Raw genomic sequence first — 16524 nt, 5'->3', positions numbered from 1 at the left:
TATGTTCAAATGCATCAAGTCCTGGACACTATCTGGGCTTGGGTTGAAAAATGGCAAACAACACTTGTGTCACACAAATGCCAGATAATAGACATTTCCAATGTAGACAATGGACATCTCCAATAAGAGACAATCATTATCATCCCTTGACATTCAATGTCAGTTTCGCCATCATTGAATCCCCACGAACAACATTCTGGGGGGGTTACTATTAACCAGAGATTCAGCTGGACTAGGCACATAAATGAAGTGGCCACAAGATCAGGGTAGAGGTTAGAAAACTGCAGTGAATAACAAATCTCCCAACTTCCCAAAGCCAGTCCACCACCTACAAGCCAGGAGTGTGATGGAATACTCCCACTTGCATGGACGAGTGCAGCTCCACAACAATACACAAGGTGATTGACACAACCTAGGGCAATGATATGCACTTGATTTTGCATCACATCCACAGACAACCACTCCCTCCACCACCGATGCTCAGTAGCAACAGTGTATCCATGTAGAAATTTAGCAAGTCTTCCTGGCTATTACCTTTCAATCCCATCCAAAAGGATAATAGCAGCAGATACATGGTTACCCTTCAAGCAAGTCTCCATCCTGACCGAAATATTGCTGTTCCTTACTGGGTCAAAATTCTGAAACTCCCTTACTAACAGCATTGAGAGTATACCCACACCAAATGGGTGGAAGCAATTCAAGGATTGCAGCTCACAATCACCTGCTGAATGGCAACAAGGGATCAGCATTAAATACTAGTTGAGCTAATGTCACCCCATCCCAGAAACAAATTTTAAAAATGTCCTTGAATTGAGTGGCTTGCTTAGCCATTTCTGAAGGTAGCTAGGAGTCAATTAAATAGCTGTCTGGAACCACGTGGGCTGGAATGGACGAGGATGACAGATTGGATTCCTTAGTGGACATTAATTAACCAGTTTTTATGACAGTGTTCACCATTAAGATAGCTTTTTAATCCAGATTATTATTGAACTCAAATTTCACTACTTTTCCATGGTGAGATTCAAACTGATGTCCTCAGAACATTAGCCTGTGGCTGTAGATTCGTCATGGAGGTTACCATTACACCACCACCTTCCTCTAGCATCATTCAGTATTGTGATTACTACTTCTTCATTCCTCAATTCAAGCCATAAATCTTCATTTGATGCTCACAGGAACATAGGTGCAGGTGGTGGTCAGTCGGCCCCTCAGGCTTACTTTGTCATTCTAAATCATGGCTGATTGCTTACATCAAACCATTTTCTCCACAGTATTAGAACATGACTGACTAGGACAGTATTAGAATCATGCAGCACAGAAAGAGACCCTTCAGTCCAAGCCAAGCATAATCCCAAACTAAACTAGTCCAACTATCTGGTTTAGGTCCATACCCTTCAAACATTTCATTCATGTACTTACCTCAATGTTTTTTAAACTGTAACTGTACCTGCATTCAACATCACCTCGAAATTCATTCCATACATTAACTCTGTGTAAAAAAAAATTGCCCCTGTGTCTTTTTTAAATCTGCTCCTCTCTCCATAAAAATATGCCCTCTAGTCTTGAAATCCTCCATCCCAGGGAATTAACACCTTACCTATGCTCATAATTTTATAAACCTCTAAAGGTCACCTCTTAACTTCCTACACTCCAGTGAAAAAAGTCCCAGCTTATCCAGCCTCTTCTTGTAACTCAAACCCTCCATTTCTGACAATACCCTAGTAAATCTCTTCTGAACCCTCTCCAACTTAATAATATCCTTCGTATAACAGGGAGACCAGAACTGGACAGTACTGAAGAACAGACCTCACCAACAGCCTATACAACCTCAACATGGCATCTCAACTCCTATGTTCAAAGGTCTGAACAACAAAGGCAAGCATATTAAATGCCTTATTAACCACCCAACCTGTAAGTGATGTAAACTTCAAAGTATTATGCAGCTGAACCCCAGCCTTTGTTCTATAACACTATCCAAGGCCCTACTTTTAATTGTATAGGACCTGCCTTTGCTTGCTTTACCAAAATGCAGTAACTCGCATTTATCCAAATTAAACTCCATCTGCCACTCTTCAGCCCATTGATCCAATTATTAACATCTCTTTGTAATTTTAGGTAACCTTCTTCATTGATCACTATACCACCAATCTTGCTGTCATCTGGGAAGTTACTAACCATCCTTTCTATATTCTCACCTGAACCATTTATATAAATGGTAAACAAAAGTGGATCAAGCACCAATCTCTGTGGAACATTACTGGTCACAACCAACCACTATCACTGTTGCCTTATGTTAAGCCAATTTTGTATCCAATTGGCAAGCTCACCCTGAATTCTACATGATCTAAATATAAAATAGTTTATCATGCAGAACCTTATCAAAAGCTTTACTAAAGTCCAAGTAAACAATGTCTAGCTCTCTGCCCTCAATCTTTCTGGTTACTTCTTCAAAAACACTCAAATCAAATTTGAGGCACATGATTTCACTTGCACAAAACCAAGTTGAGTATCCCTAATCATTCCTTACCTCTTCAAATGCTTAAAATCCTATCTTTCAGAAGCATTTCCAACAATGTACTCACCGCTGAAGTAGCAGATAGTGAAGGGGACTGTCAGAGAATACAGCAGAATACAGATAGATTGGAAAGTTGGGCAAAGAAATGGAAAATGGAATTCAATCTGGACAAATGAAAAGTGATGCATTTTGGAAGATCCAATTCAAGAGTGAACATTAAATGGAAGAGTCTTGGACAAAATTGATGTACAGAGAGATTTGGGTGTTCAGGTCCATTGTTCCCCGAAGGTGGCAACGCAGGTCAGTAGTGGTCAAGAAAGCATACCCTTCAACAGATGGGTATTGAGTACAACAGTTGGCAGGTCGTATCACAGTTGTGAGACTTTGGTTCGGCCACATGTGGAATACTGCGTATAGTTCTGGTCACCACATTACCAAAAGGATGTGGATGCTTTGGAGATGGTGCAGAGGAGGTTCACCAGGATGTTGTCTGGTATGGAGAGTGCTAGCTATGAGAAGAGGTTGAGTAGATTAGGATTATTTTCATTGGAAAGAAGGTGGTAGAGGTGGGACCCGAATGAGGCCTACAAAACCACGAGGTGTAGACAGGGTGGATAGCAAGAATCTTTTTCCCAGAGTTGGGAACTCAATTACTCGGGTCACAAGTTCAAAGTGAAAGGAGAAAAGTTGAGGAGATAGGAGTGGAATGTTCTTTATGCAGAGGGTGGTGGGTGCCTGGAATGCATTGCCAGCAGAGGTGGTAGGGGCAAGAACAATAACATAATTTAAGATGTACCTAGACAGATAAATGAATGGGCAAGGAGCAACAGGATACTGATCCTTAGAAAATAGGCAAATTTAGATAGAGGATATAGATTAGCACAAGCTTGGAGGGCTGAAGGGCCTGTTCCTGTGCTGTAATGTTCTTTGTTCATTGAAGTCAAACTCTCAGGTCTATATCTTGCAGGCTTCTCCTCACATCTCTTCTTAACAAAGGCACAGCATGAGCCACTCTCCAGTCATTTGCATTTACGTATGATACAAAATATTTCTGCAAGGCGCCCGATACACGCCTCCTTAATTTCCCACAAAGTCCTGGAATATGCTAGATCAGGTCCCAGCGATTTATCCACCTTTATATTTTCTAAGACCTCCAGCACTTCCTCTTCTGTAATGTGAATTGTATACAAACTTCAGTATTTATTTCCCCAAGTTCTCTAGCCTCCACTTCTTTCTCCACAGTAAAAACTGATGCAAAATATTAATTTAATATCTCTCCCCTCTGCTGAGGTTTAACACAATGATGACCTCGTTGATCTTTAAGGGGGCCTACTCACTCTCTAGTTGCTCTCGCTCTTAATGTATTTTAGTATCTCCTTGAATTATCCTTAAGCTTATTTGCAAAGGTTATCTTATGTTTGCTGTTTGCCTTCTTGATCTCCCTCTTAAGTAGGCTCCTACACTCTTTTCTTCAAGAGATTTATTTGAACCCAGTTGTTTATATCTAATGTATGATTATTTTTTTCCCTTGACTAGAATCTCAATATCTTTATTCATCCATTGTTCTATAATCCTACCAGGATCACCTTTTCCTCTATCATTTTTATAAGCCTATAAAAGGTGTCCATGTTTCTACATGCTTTGAAAGGACAATTTAAGGTAAACTAAAAAAAACTAACCAGCAATAGTATAATATTTGTAGTCTCCAAACAGTTTAGTCAAGACAAATGAAATTTCAAATTACCACCTTTAGGAATGCCATATTATTACTATTAAAAGATGTCAATTATATCAATAGTGACTGATACTTTAAATATACACTGACCACTATGACAAACAGCAGACAATAGGACAGATATTTTATGACTGAATTTATATATTTTACAAAGTTATAAAACACAGGTCAATACTTTATTAGGAATGATACTATTTCCTGTTCAGAAACAAATTGCAAACTAAAACAACTGAAAACTTAGATACATTGAGCTAAAGGATCAAGAAATTATAGAAAAATAGCTTTCTAGTGTAGGCCAGACGGCAGCAAGCTAACAGGCATCACTTTCTGTAGAGTTAACCAGTAACACAGTAATAACGAACTGCTTAAAATTTTCCAACTTAGCAGTCCTGTTTAGATTCATATGATATAGACAGATACAGTTGGATCATCTCACATTTAAACAAGTTATCAAGGGACTATGTTACTTATCAAAAATGTTCACAGTTGGTATACTTAAACCCTACAAAAAAGAAATCACGGAGGCTTATTTGTTGTTCATCACTTCAGATAAATAAAAGCAACTTGTGAAGTTACAAGTGTTTGCAAATGCAAGCAGAGTTCGGAAAATCATGCGTTTAGTGTTCAAGTCCTTTTCCATCTCAACTCTTCAGGTCTTTGCCATGCAGCTTGCAGAGTTCAGTGAAGAACCTAAAGATGCACTTTTAAAAAATAATTTTATTCATTCTTTTTCATGCTGAATCAAAATCTGAACTATTGACCTTTTTTTCTTTTTTCCATGTTTCTTATGCTTCTTTTTCTTCTTCAATTTCTCCTGAGCAACATTTAAAAGAATTAGTATAAATACAGTATCAAGAGATCACAAAATGCAAATGGATGCCTTATTCTATAATACCATTTCAAATGGCCTGGGGAAAGAAAAAAGAAAATTTGATCAAACTAAGCAATATGGAATAAGTTTACTTGTTCTGTTTGGCAGACAGAAATAATTATGTACTGGGAGTCAGAACTCCTGAATTAGACTAAATTTTAAAAAGGATAAACACAGAAAATAGGAGTATGAGACCATTCGGTGCTTTGAGTCTGATCCACCATTCAATGTGATTGTGGCTGATCATCCAACTTGGTATCTTGTTCCTGCTTTCTCCCCTTACCCTTTGATCCCTTTCATCCTATGAACTATGTCCAACTCCTACTTGAAAAAGATTTATTCTTTTGGTTTGAACCCACTTTGTGTGGCAGAGAATCTCACTTTATACTCGACGAGCCATGCATTTGCCCACTCACTCAACATCCAGATCACATTGAAGTATCTCTACATCCTCCGTACAGTTCACCCTTCCACCCAGCTTTGTGTCATCTACAAACATTACATTTAGTTCCATCATTAAATTATTAATATATATTGCGAATAGGTGGGGTCCAGCACTGATCCCTGAAGTATTCTACTAGTCACAGGATGCCACTCAGAAAAAGACCTATTTATTCCATTGTTTTGTGCCTGTTACAACTCTTAACAACTCTACTACTCAAATCCTTGAAAAATGCCAGTACATTTGTTAACTAGGATTTCCTATTTGTAAATCTAGGCTGACTTGGCCTGATCCCGTTAGCCAACAAATAGCCATTTAATTTGATGACAAGGCAAGCTATTTTTCATTTTGGATAACATGCTGCACTAACTATTTAGAATCCCATTTTCCAAATTACGTATTATACAAAGAAATAATCCTGAAGAAGCTGGAGGAATGTGTCCACTTTTTGGGAAAATGTTTGCTGAACTTTGGTAGACTATTTGCACATCATTCATAACAGAACTTTGCCTGATATTTGTTTCAGCTACATTTTAAAAATGACACTTTCAAAAAAAAAATTACAGAAAATTATAGGGACCCTGCAGTCATAATATCTTTCAGCCAGGATGAAGTCTTGGAGAGTTGGATTGCTGCCCATCACTGGACAGGAAGTCTCAGCTACTGGAGCTGGCAGGACCAGAACTCTTATAGTGAGCACTGTCAGGGCTGCAGGCAGGCCCATGGAGGAGGCTTGATAGACCAGAGTGAAGCAAATCAGTGTACTCGCAAGTATCGACTGTTTAGGTGTGTCAATGACGCAAAACTAATTAAACATTTCATAAAATCATAGAAGTGTGGAAGTAGACCATTCAGCCTGTCAAGTCCACACTGACCTTCTGAAGAGCATCCCACCTAGACCCACTCCCCCACAATATCCCTGTAACTGTGCGTTTCCCATGACTAATCCACCTAACCTGCACATATCTGGACACTATTGGCAATTTAGCATGGCCAATCCATTGAACCTGCACACCTCAGGACTATGGGAAGAAACTGGAACACCAGCAGAAACCCAAACACGGGGAAAACAGTTGCCCGAGAGTAGAACTGAACCCAGGACCCTGGAGCTGAGGCAGCAGTGCTAACCACTGGGCCACTGTACTGCATTTGTAAAAATGGCATCCTAATCATCATGATTAGATATCTGTTAGAGATGAATAGCACATTTTATATGACCATGAGTTTTGGCGGATATAACATTTCCATGATTCAAAAAGTCTGGTTACTTATTAATACATCCATTTAAATTACTCTTGTCAATTTCAAATTTGAGTTTGAACTTAAACAGGCAACTGAACATAAAACACAGTGAGCAATACTTAGAGTCATGGAGAAGAACAATAAAGCAAAAAAAATGTTAGGTGCAAGTTGTTCAGAAGAATCTTCTGAATGTTGAATGACGTGAACAAGTTTAGACGAGAGGAGTTATTTGAAGCAATTCAGTTGTTTTCTTGTTCTGCTGTCAGCAGCATTCACTAATTTGGGGCAGAGGAGAAATTGTGATTGCAGGAAAGAAAACTGTCTAGCAAAGTTGACAGATGGACAGTAAAATGCATGTGTTAAGTGATAATCAAGGCTAGAGAATGGAAAGAAACTTTAGAAAGCAGCGTTTTAAATAGGAGTAAAGCTAAGGGAATGCAGGTTCAAATACATGCACTGTTAAGCATGAGAATACAAAGATAGAAGGTCATAAAACTTGCAAACAAGATCCTTGTGTCCTATATATCCAAATGCAAACCAAGAGCAACTGGGCAGTAATGAACTTGGCGAAAAATTTAATCAGATGACTGCTGAAAAGATTGTTCTGTGCACATTATTAGTCAGATAGAAAAGGGATAGAAAGACGCAATGAAATTTAGTAAGCTATTACGAGGATATTACTAAGATGAAGTGTTATGGGTTAAGTATAGAGAATTCATAAATTAGGGAATTTTCACTAGAGTTTATGAGGTTAAGATGACTCTGGAGGTCTTTAGGGTTAAGAGAAAATTAATTAATCAGACTATTTTCACTGGTTCACAAAGCATTAATGAAAGGAAAATTCTAAAATAAAAACAAGTAGTTAAGCAAAATTAGGAATAGCCTTTGTATGGAGATAAGATTGAATGAGCAATTCCTGTCAGACTATACCTCTTAAGATAGTAATGAAAGAGCTGCCAACACAAATGTAATATTTAAGAATAAGGTACTAAGTTTAATTTAATCAACTTACAAATTTTACAGAAACACTGGCCTCAACCTACTTATGTACATTCTTGACAGTGCATTACAAGTAATTTCCAAATATTTTCAAACTTTATTCCAAATCTTCTTCATTGATTATCTAGTTCACTGAAATTTTAATCAAAATTCAGTACATTAAGATCAATTCCCAGAAATTTTCCACAGAGCCTAACAATACATGAATAATATTGCAGATAAAGGAGTAAGAGAATCTGTTCGTGTTAGCATTCAATCATAATCTTTATCTAATGCTTGCTGTTTAATACTTGTTCTCTATTAATTATTAGAAGTTATATAATTTCTCTAATATATCTTGAGAGCGGCGCAAGTGGATAACTTGTTGCTTGCTTTCTGCATTTGCTGTCAGAGTCAGAGAGATGAACAGCACAGAAACAGACCCTTCGGTCCAACTCGTCCACGGCAACCAGATATCCCAAGCTAACCTAGTGCCACTTGCCAGCACCCAGCCCATATCCCTCCAAACCCTTCCTATTCATATACTATCCAGATGCCTTTTAAATGTTGCAATTGTACTAGCCCCCACCACTTCCTCTGACAGCTCATTCCATACATTCACCACCCTCTGTGTGAAAACATTGCCCTATAGATCTCTTTTATATCTTTCTCCTCTCACCCTAAACCCATGCCGTCTAGTTCTGCACTTCCCCACCCCAGGAAAAAGACCTTGTCAATTTACCCTATTCATTCCTCACATGCTTTTATAAACCTCGATAAGATCACCCCTCAGCTTCTAGCGCTCCAGGGAAAACAGCCCCAGCCTATTCAATTTCTCCCTGTAGCTCAAATCTTTCAACCCTGGCAACATTCTTGTAAATCTTTCTCTGAACCTTTTCAAGTTTCATAACATCCTTCCGATAGGAAGGAGACCAGAACTGCACATAATATTCTCTTATTTTGGAACAAAATATATCACTTCCATGAAAGCATGAGATTTAATCATGTGCATAGCTAGGTACCTGTGGTATTAACTGATGGAATGTTTGTACTGTTGAGTTTAGGACAGACAGATAAGATAGACCAGGGACCACTTGTTCAGTATTGGCTTCTGTTCAGAAGAATCAGGAATGCAGTTCGGACTAGCAAAAAGATCAAGTTCACAGCTAACCCTCCGAAAAGAAATGTGTTGAGTTTCTAAAGTCTCTATGCTAAGTGTATTTATGTAGTAGTTTTCAAGCTGTCAGAAATGACAAGATGCTCAAGCCATCAGAATGCAAAGGAGATTCTTGCTGGCAGACTGGAAAGTAGTAGTAAAACTGTGTCAGCAGTTCAGGATAAATGACTAGAAAAAGTCAGACAGGAAGGAAACTAAAGAGTTTAGACTGGGGTGATATTTCTCTGCATTTGAGCATTTGAAGAATGCCAGTCTCTGTGAAAATGTTTATGATTCACCAAGGTAACTAATGTAAAATTTACGATATATCAAGTCAAGTTTCACTCCAGGATCTGAATTGTTCAGCAGGACATTTGTGCTTCTCCTTAATAGCACCAGAGTAAGATTTCAGGCATCAACTGCCAAGTCATCATAAGAAATAACTATATTCGGTGGGAAATGTAATCATACTCATCAGGTGTTTGAATGCAACCGTGCTTTATTCCTGTTCTTGGCGTCGCCATAAATACATTTGCATGGTTGGGGGGGGGGGGGGGGGGGGGGGAGACAGCTATCATGTGCAATAAATCAAAGGTTTGTAATAAAGAGTTATTTGCACTGTCAAATTTATTGCATTATAAGACTTTTAGCACTTACTGCAGTTTTCTCTCTCTCTTCATTACTTTTCTTTTTCCTTGACTGTACCTTGAAAACAAATTGTTGATTAATGAAATACAGTGGACACCAATAAGAAATATAAACATGAAATCTGCACACTTCAAATGCAGGTCCTATTATCTCCCACAGCCTTAAAGCTTTAATTTTTAAAATTATATACATACCTTGAATCATTTTTCAACTTCACATTTACTATAGCTATGGTTTAGACACCTGATAGTAAACAGGGACAAGGAATAGGATGTCGTGAAGTTCAGTGCCATTTGGGTGATTCTTCTTTTTAAAGGAAGTTTATGCTTTTACATCAACTTTTAAAGGACAAAAAAATTTGCTAGGATTGAAATCAAAGTCCTGTCTGCCAGAAGATAAAATTCTATTTTTCTATGAATACTAGACCTGTAGTTTATTCTGTGCAGTCAAGCTTTTGTTTAGAGATGAAAACTAAAGTGCGCAGCTCCATGTGTATTTGCTCCTACACATAAGAGTGGAAGTAAATCCCAAGTTAATAACCAATTAAAATACAATTCACATGACACTTAGGGTGCATTTTTCATTGATATTCCTCTTTCCAGTTATCACAATGACTTAGCATTGACCTTTATGATCTGTGAGATCTTGCTGTATGCACTATGATTGACATGCTTGCCAATGTAGCAAAACTAGGGGCCATATTTTTTAACGTGAGAGAAGAAAGATTTTAAAAGGACATGAAGGGCAATGGTTTTATACAGAGTAGTTAGTGTTGTGGAATAAACTGCCAGAGAAAATGGTGAATACAGGTACAGCTCCAATAAAAGACATTTGGATAAGTTCATGTACAGGAAACTGTTTGGAGGGATATGGGCCAAGCATTGTCAGGTGGGACTAGTTTAGTTTTGGAATATGGATGGCATGGTCTAGTTGGACCAAAGGGTCTGTTTCCATGCTGCATGACTGTCTCACAAATATTGAATATACAATATCATCTTTCACTCCTTGTGTAGTTAGTGGTCTATCCATCTGCTAAACATGCTCATTATCAAGTAACTTGAAAAAAGCAAACATCTTCAATCACAAGTCTGTGCATCTCTCGTATGAATCTTTGAAGCTAGGCCTGTGACCAGTGGTGTGCCACAAGGATCGGTGCTGGGTCCACTGCTTTTTGTCATTTATATAAATGATTTGGATGTGAACATAGGAGGTATAGTTAGTAAGTTTGCAGATGACACCAAAATTGGTGGTGTAGAGGACAGCGAAGAAGGGTACCTCAGATTACACCAGGTACTCTGATCAGATGGGCCAATGGGCTGAGGAGTGGCAGGAGGAGTTTAATTGATATGAGAGGTGTTGCATTTTTGGAAAAGCAAATCAGAGCAGGACTTATACACTTAATGGCAAGGTCCTGGGGAGTGTTGCTTGGAGTGCAGATTCATAGTTCCTTGAAAGTAGAGTCACAGGTAGATAGGATAGTGAAGGCGGCTTTCCTTTATTGGTCAGAGCATTGAGTATTGGTGTTGGGAGGTCATGTTGCGGCTGTACAGGACACTGGTTAGGCCACTTTTGGAATATTGCGTGCAATTCCTGTCTCCTTCCTATCGGAAGGCTATGAAACTTGAAAGGGTTCAGAAAAAAGATTTACAAGGATGTTGCCAGAGTTTGAGGATTTGAGCTATGGGGAGAGGCTGAATAGGCTGGGGCTATTTTCCCAGAGGAACAGAGGCTGAGGGGTGAACTTAGAGGTTTATAAAATCATGAGGGACATGGATAGGATAAACAGACAAGGTGCTTTCCCTGGGGTAGGGGAAGTCGAGAACTAGAAGACACTGGTTTAGGGCGAGAGGGGAAAGATATAAAAGGGATCTAAGAGGCAACTTTTTCACATAGATGGTGGCGCTTGTGTGGAATGAGCTGCCAGAGAAAGTGGTGGAGACTGGTACAATTACAACCTTTAAAAGCTGGGTATATGAATAGGAAGGGTTGAGGGGGATTTGGGCCAGTGCTGGCAGATTGGACTAGATTTGGTTGGCAAATGGTCGGCATGGATGGGTTGGACCGAAGTGTCTATATCCATGCTGTACATCTCTATGATTATTCCTAGTATTTTTCTGTGTCACAGATTGGTCTATTTACCAAAGTGTCATCACCTTCTGGGTCATGGATTGATTTGGTCTTAACAAATCCAAAAAAGTCTTTGGTCTCTGGGTATCAACCTTAAGGCTTCAGGCTTTTGATTTATTATAAATAATTAGTACCTTGGTAGCTTTTAAGCTTGTAAATATGCAATTGAATGCAATACATGTAAATATCAAAATATGAAACATCTTATCCTAGTGCACATTTTGCAATACAATATCATGAAAAGACTTTCTAAAAAAAAGTCTGAAAGAAATTAGATCAACAGCACACTTCATACAGCAGGATATAAGAGCATAAGTTTTAAAGTCAGATATCAAATGCTAATATAAATACATCAACAGTAATCAAAGTGTATCATAGCAAGTAATCATGCAAGGAAAAAAAGACTCGGTTCACATCTAATCTGGATTAGATCGACGAATGCAAGCTTGTTTGTTTACTCCTTTTGCCCTTAGTTATATGACTGATTTTTCTTTGCCCTCAATCAGAAATATCCAGTTCTGGACATTTCACTATTACATCTGAGATATAGAAGTAAATGGTCACAAACTGCAGCAAAACTGCAGGTTTTGCTTCAGGCTTTGAACTAAATTAACAGCTTGAAGGATTCTTCAACAGCCCAGAAATCTAGGGTAGATTAGTCCTGCCATCTTGCATTCCTCCTCTTGATGGGAGCCAACTTACCCTCTTTACAAATAGTAAAAAGAATCTAAACCACCTCCTGCAAGCCAAGAACATTTATCCCAGAGTTTCCTGACACAGGTATTTACTTCTCCCCAGCTCTCCACAACGCTGGAATAATCCTATCCCTCTATTTGGTACTCCCAGATCCCTGCCTCATTTTGCTCAAGGGAACCCCTTGTGGGGAATGTTGAACTCAGCTTAACAATTTTAGGTCTACTATTCAAGACTGATTTCTTTTTTCTTGAGTTAATCTGCAGAATTCTTATCCCCAGAAATCAGTGGAGGCTGAGTCATTGAATAAATTCAATGCTGAATTAGACAGATGTTTGGTTGATAGAGCAGTCAAGAGTTATGGGACATGCACAGGAATGAGGAGTTGAGAAGAGTCTGACTTGAAATCTATGAAACTACCCAAGAAGCAATTTACTCTCAATGACTGTCAGTCAACTGCAAGATCCAGTATTAAATGGTCACCCAGGAAGCTTCTCTCTGTAACTGTGAATTAAAAAAAATCACATTAAAAGTGAAACTGACCAGTTCGAGCTATCACAAGCTCAACTACTGCCTCTTCCCCCAATCAAAATTTGTGGTTGATACCTGGAGAAGTAAACCCCCCAGAGGAACAAGACCCTCAAAATGCATTATTTACTTTCTGCTCCCAGCAAGACTCTAGATCAAACAAAAAGTTAAGGTTCTATATGTTTGAAATGGCCTAGATGCATATGCACTAATTACAATTAACCACTGTAATAAGACTCAGGACACTAACTTTTTAAGACTTTTTCAGTCTTTGGTCATGCTCATCTCTAACTGGGCATGCAATTATCAATCCTTCAGACATTGCATACAATTTTGGAATTTCCTTTTTAACATTATGGGACTTTTACTGTCACAGGAATTAAAGCAGTTCGGAAAGACAACCTGTCAATAGGTTAGAGCAATGGAGAAGAAAAATTAAATGTAGTCATAACCCAAGCATAAATCTCCCTACATCCCCTACCAACAAATACAAGTAATTAAACAGATTATGATACAAGATCTACAAATTGATTATAAGTAAAAAAAAACTGGTAAAGCAGGGTGCACTTGAGAGTTACAGATCCCTATGAATGGCTAAACGTTGGTACTAAAGTCAGCATGGGTTGGTGGAAAGCAGAGCCAGCTGACAGCATTTGATAGAAATTAATACTTTAAATTATGATGTTTTAAAAACCTACTGAAATAGACCAGAGCATGTTCGCTCAAATTAAGAGAAACAGAACTGGGGACCAAGACTAAGAGTGCAACACAATATTTAATGTCAATCTCCTCAGTTCAGCTCTTTTACTTTCAATTAATCAAAATTAAAAAGTGTGACAAGTTTAAAGAAAAACACTAAACTCAAGGTCAAAAATTTCAATAAAGGATCAGCTGTCCACTGTAGGTCAGAGGATTAATGCATTGCTTAACTTTGTTGTACTTTTGCTCATTTCCTTTTAATTTCTCTGGTTTAAATTTTTTTTGGGAAGTAACTGATGTAATCTGATTTACAAACGAGGTCACGGAGGTTGATAACATTTCTTTAAATATGTAAATGTGAGGCAAGATGTGGATTAAAGTGCTTGTTCTCTTTGTATAGTCTAACCTAGTTCAGGCTGGTGCTATACTGGTCTGTATGCTTTTGGATTTGAGCTATGGATATTTCTGTTTTTGCTGAATGGCATGTGACAAAATGCTGCAGTTGTTAAAGCCATTTCCTCTTTATTGGCTGCCGCTCTTTATGCTTTGAAAACATTTGTATATTTTGTCCTGCCCATCTTGCTACTCGTTGGCCAAAGCATATTTGACTTCATATATTAACTTTTTTGTCTTCTCATCTGGTTCTTTGTTTAATCTCCATTTTCACCGTGCTATTCAAAGCTGTTTCCTCCCCCGGCAAGTTTTTTGTTTTAAAAAAGAGAGAAGTCAGAGCTAACCTGGGGAGGCCTTAATTGTAGGATCTCTTGTTTCAATGCCACATCAGATCACCCGTTTCTCAATGTTAAGCTAAAAGGAGGCAACAGAATGACTGTGGACAACAGGAAGTCTGGGAGATGGAAGGCTCTCATTACTTTTGTGGGGTCTGAAGCATTAGTAGGTGAAAGGAAAGCTTCTGTCTCCCCACCTATTCTTGGAAAATGGGTGACAATATCAAACCTGTGTTTATGCTCCAGCCGCAAAAAGAGCGAGAAAACTATTGGAGGTGGTGGGTTGGTTGGAGGTTAGGGGGACACATGAAACAGTGGATGAGGATGTCAGAAGGCACTAGCAATCAATCATGTACTGTAGGACTCAAGTCATACGTGACTGGAAAATTTTCTTTCAAGATGAGAAAAATTTGTTTCAACAATGTTATCACTGCTTAATAAATTTTCTGTGCTAGTCCACAAATGAGCAGACTTACTGAATTAATCTCCATAATTTGTCAGGCAAGGTGAAAAACAGACAGCTGGTGGTTGCTCGTTCAGTGCCAGGGCTATAATCTTATTATACTCTTGTTCAAATAATGACCCAGTATAAATAGAAGAATATTAATATTCCATACATAATTATGTTTAATAATAATTAACTTCTGAATAGCCTCTCACGTCAATGTAAAATTGTTACTGTCTTTGAACTCAAAAACAGGGCCTGCTGTTTCTAATTCTGGCAGTGCCAAGCTTGTCCACTCAAGTACATTGTATGCATGCAACATTAATAAATGATTTCCGATAGCAGTCTTTGAGTTTCCTTAAGCAGAATAAAAAAAGCAGGGAAGGAAGAGGTAAATTTTGAAGTTTGTTAGGATACGTTGCTGAAATGTCTTTAGTTTAAAATTATTCAGGAGAAAATACTGTTTTCTTCTCAGATCTATTTTTAAAATTGTAAGAGACTTGCTACAAACAAGCAAGCATTGTAATTGAGCATCTGCATGTGCAACATATAATACCAGAGTGTTAGAACTAAAAATTACCTTAATTGCACTTGTCAGCTTTGCCAACTCTATTTGGCAAAGGATGTAGGTGTCATTGGCTAGGTTAGCATTTGCTGGCCATCGATAATTGCCCAGAGGCAGAGGCAAAAGAAAAACTGATCAAATTCATAAAATGCAAAACTGGTTCAGTGTAATTTGGAATGAAAAGATTGCATATTCATAAGCAAAGCATATAGGGAGTCGGTTAGTTCAGTTGGCTAATACGTGATACTAAAGCATGGGCTGAATTCCTGCACTGACTGAGATTACAATGAATGTTCCTCCACTGTTATCCTTCACCTTGCTTGGGCATGGTAACCCTCAGCTTAAACCACTACCTATCACCTCTCTCATGACAGCGCTGGCCTCTGGTCCGAAGACAACTTTGCTTATTAAAAATATTGACAATAAAAAAAGTCCCAAAATAGATAAAGGAAACCCACAGACAAATATTTTCTGGAAGAGATATTTTGTTGGAAAGGTTTATTAATAATATTAGAAAAGATATTGAATGGAGTTAAGAGAGAGCGCAGCCAGGAATGTCAAAAATGGTGAAGACCACCTCAGTAATCAAGAGGAACAAGAAAAAGCCATTTGTGAACTCTGCTGAATGTTTCTTATGCTACCCGAGGAATCTCTCAATTTTCCACAATGTAGTATACTGCAGTGTTAATCCCTTTGTGTTTACTGCTGTCATAGCTCATTATCCATTCGTATCCAATTGGTGACCTTGCTCTAAAGGAAACTAGAAGTAAACTTACCTGATAGCTTTTGCACTATTCTGATTCAAGAGGAGGAGCCGCCACGATGAAATTACCAGAGAACCTTAGCAATATTGATGAAATCTATACAGAACTCATCACATAGGAAAAATAAAGTGCGCACATCAGATTAGTTGAATATGTTATACACGTGATAGTGGAGCACTGCCTTGGTGCTGCATTAGAAATTCAACTGAAATTATGGTCCTGGTTTGGGGCTTGAAAATATAAATTTCTTACTCAGCGTGCAAGAGATAGTAGAAATGAACCGTATCTTTATCATTCAGATGAAAATTTTTAAATGTCATTTAGATGCACCAGAAAAATTAGTATCCCAAACAAGTCCAAACCAATGTTCAATAAATAGCAACAAGTC

At 38.2% G+C, this 16524-nt stretch overlaps 1 protein-coding gene across 3 annotated transcripts in view; it reads right to left on the bottom strand.

Annotated features, from left to right (window-relative positions):
- Positions 1 to 4412: 4412 nt before the first annotated feature.
- Positions 4413 to 16524, bottom strand: part of fam133b (family with sequence similarity 133 member B) — a 43021-nt gene continuing 30909 nt past the window's right edge. For 2 of the 3 annotated variants that reach the window (XM_072575268.1, XM_072575269.1), the window contains exons 10-11: positions 9597 to 9644; positions 4413 to 5064 (exon numbers count right to left, since the gene is read on the bottom strand). In XM_072575268.1, the coding sequence (XP_072431369.1) occupies positions 4972 to 5064; positions 9597 to 9644 (141 nt within the window). In that variant the 3' untranslated portion in view covers positions 4413 to 4971. Of the gene's footprint in view, positions 5065 to 7778; positions 7937 to 9596; positions 9645 to 16524 lie in introns of those variants that run through there. The other variant, XM_072575270.1, reaches the window with a different exon arrangement.

The sequence above is a fragment of the Chiloscyllium punctatum genome, chromosome 8 (genome assembly GCF_047496795.1).
Source record: "Chiloscyllium punctatum isolate Juve2018m chromosome 8, sChiPun1.3, whole genome shotgun sequence".
Classification (NCBI taxonomy): domain Eukaryota; kingdom Metazoa; phylum Chordata; class Chondrichthyes; order Orectolobiformes; family Hemiscylliidae; genus Chiloscyllium; species Chiloscyllium punctatum.
The sequence above is the reverse complement of the archived record's forward strand: the minus strand, read 5'-3'. Positions and strand labels throughout refer to the sequence as shown.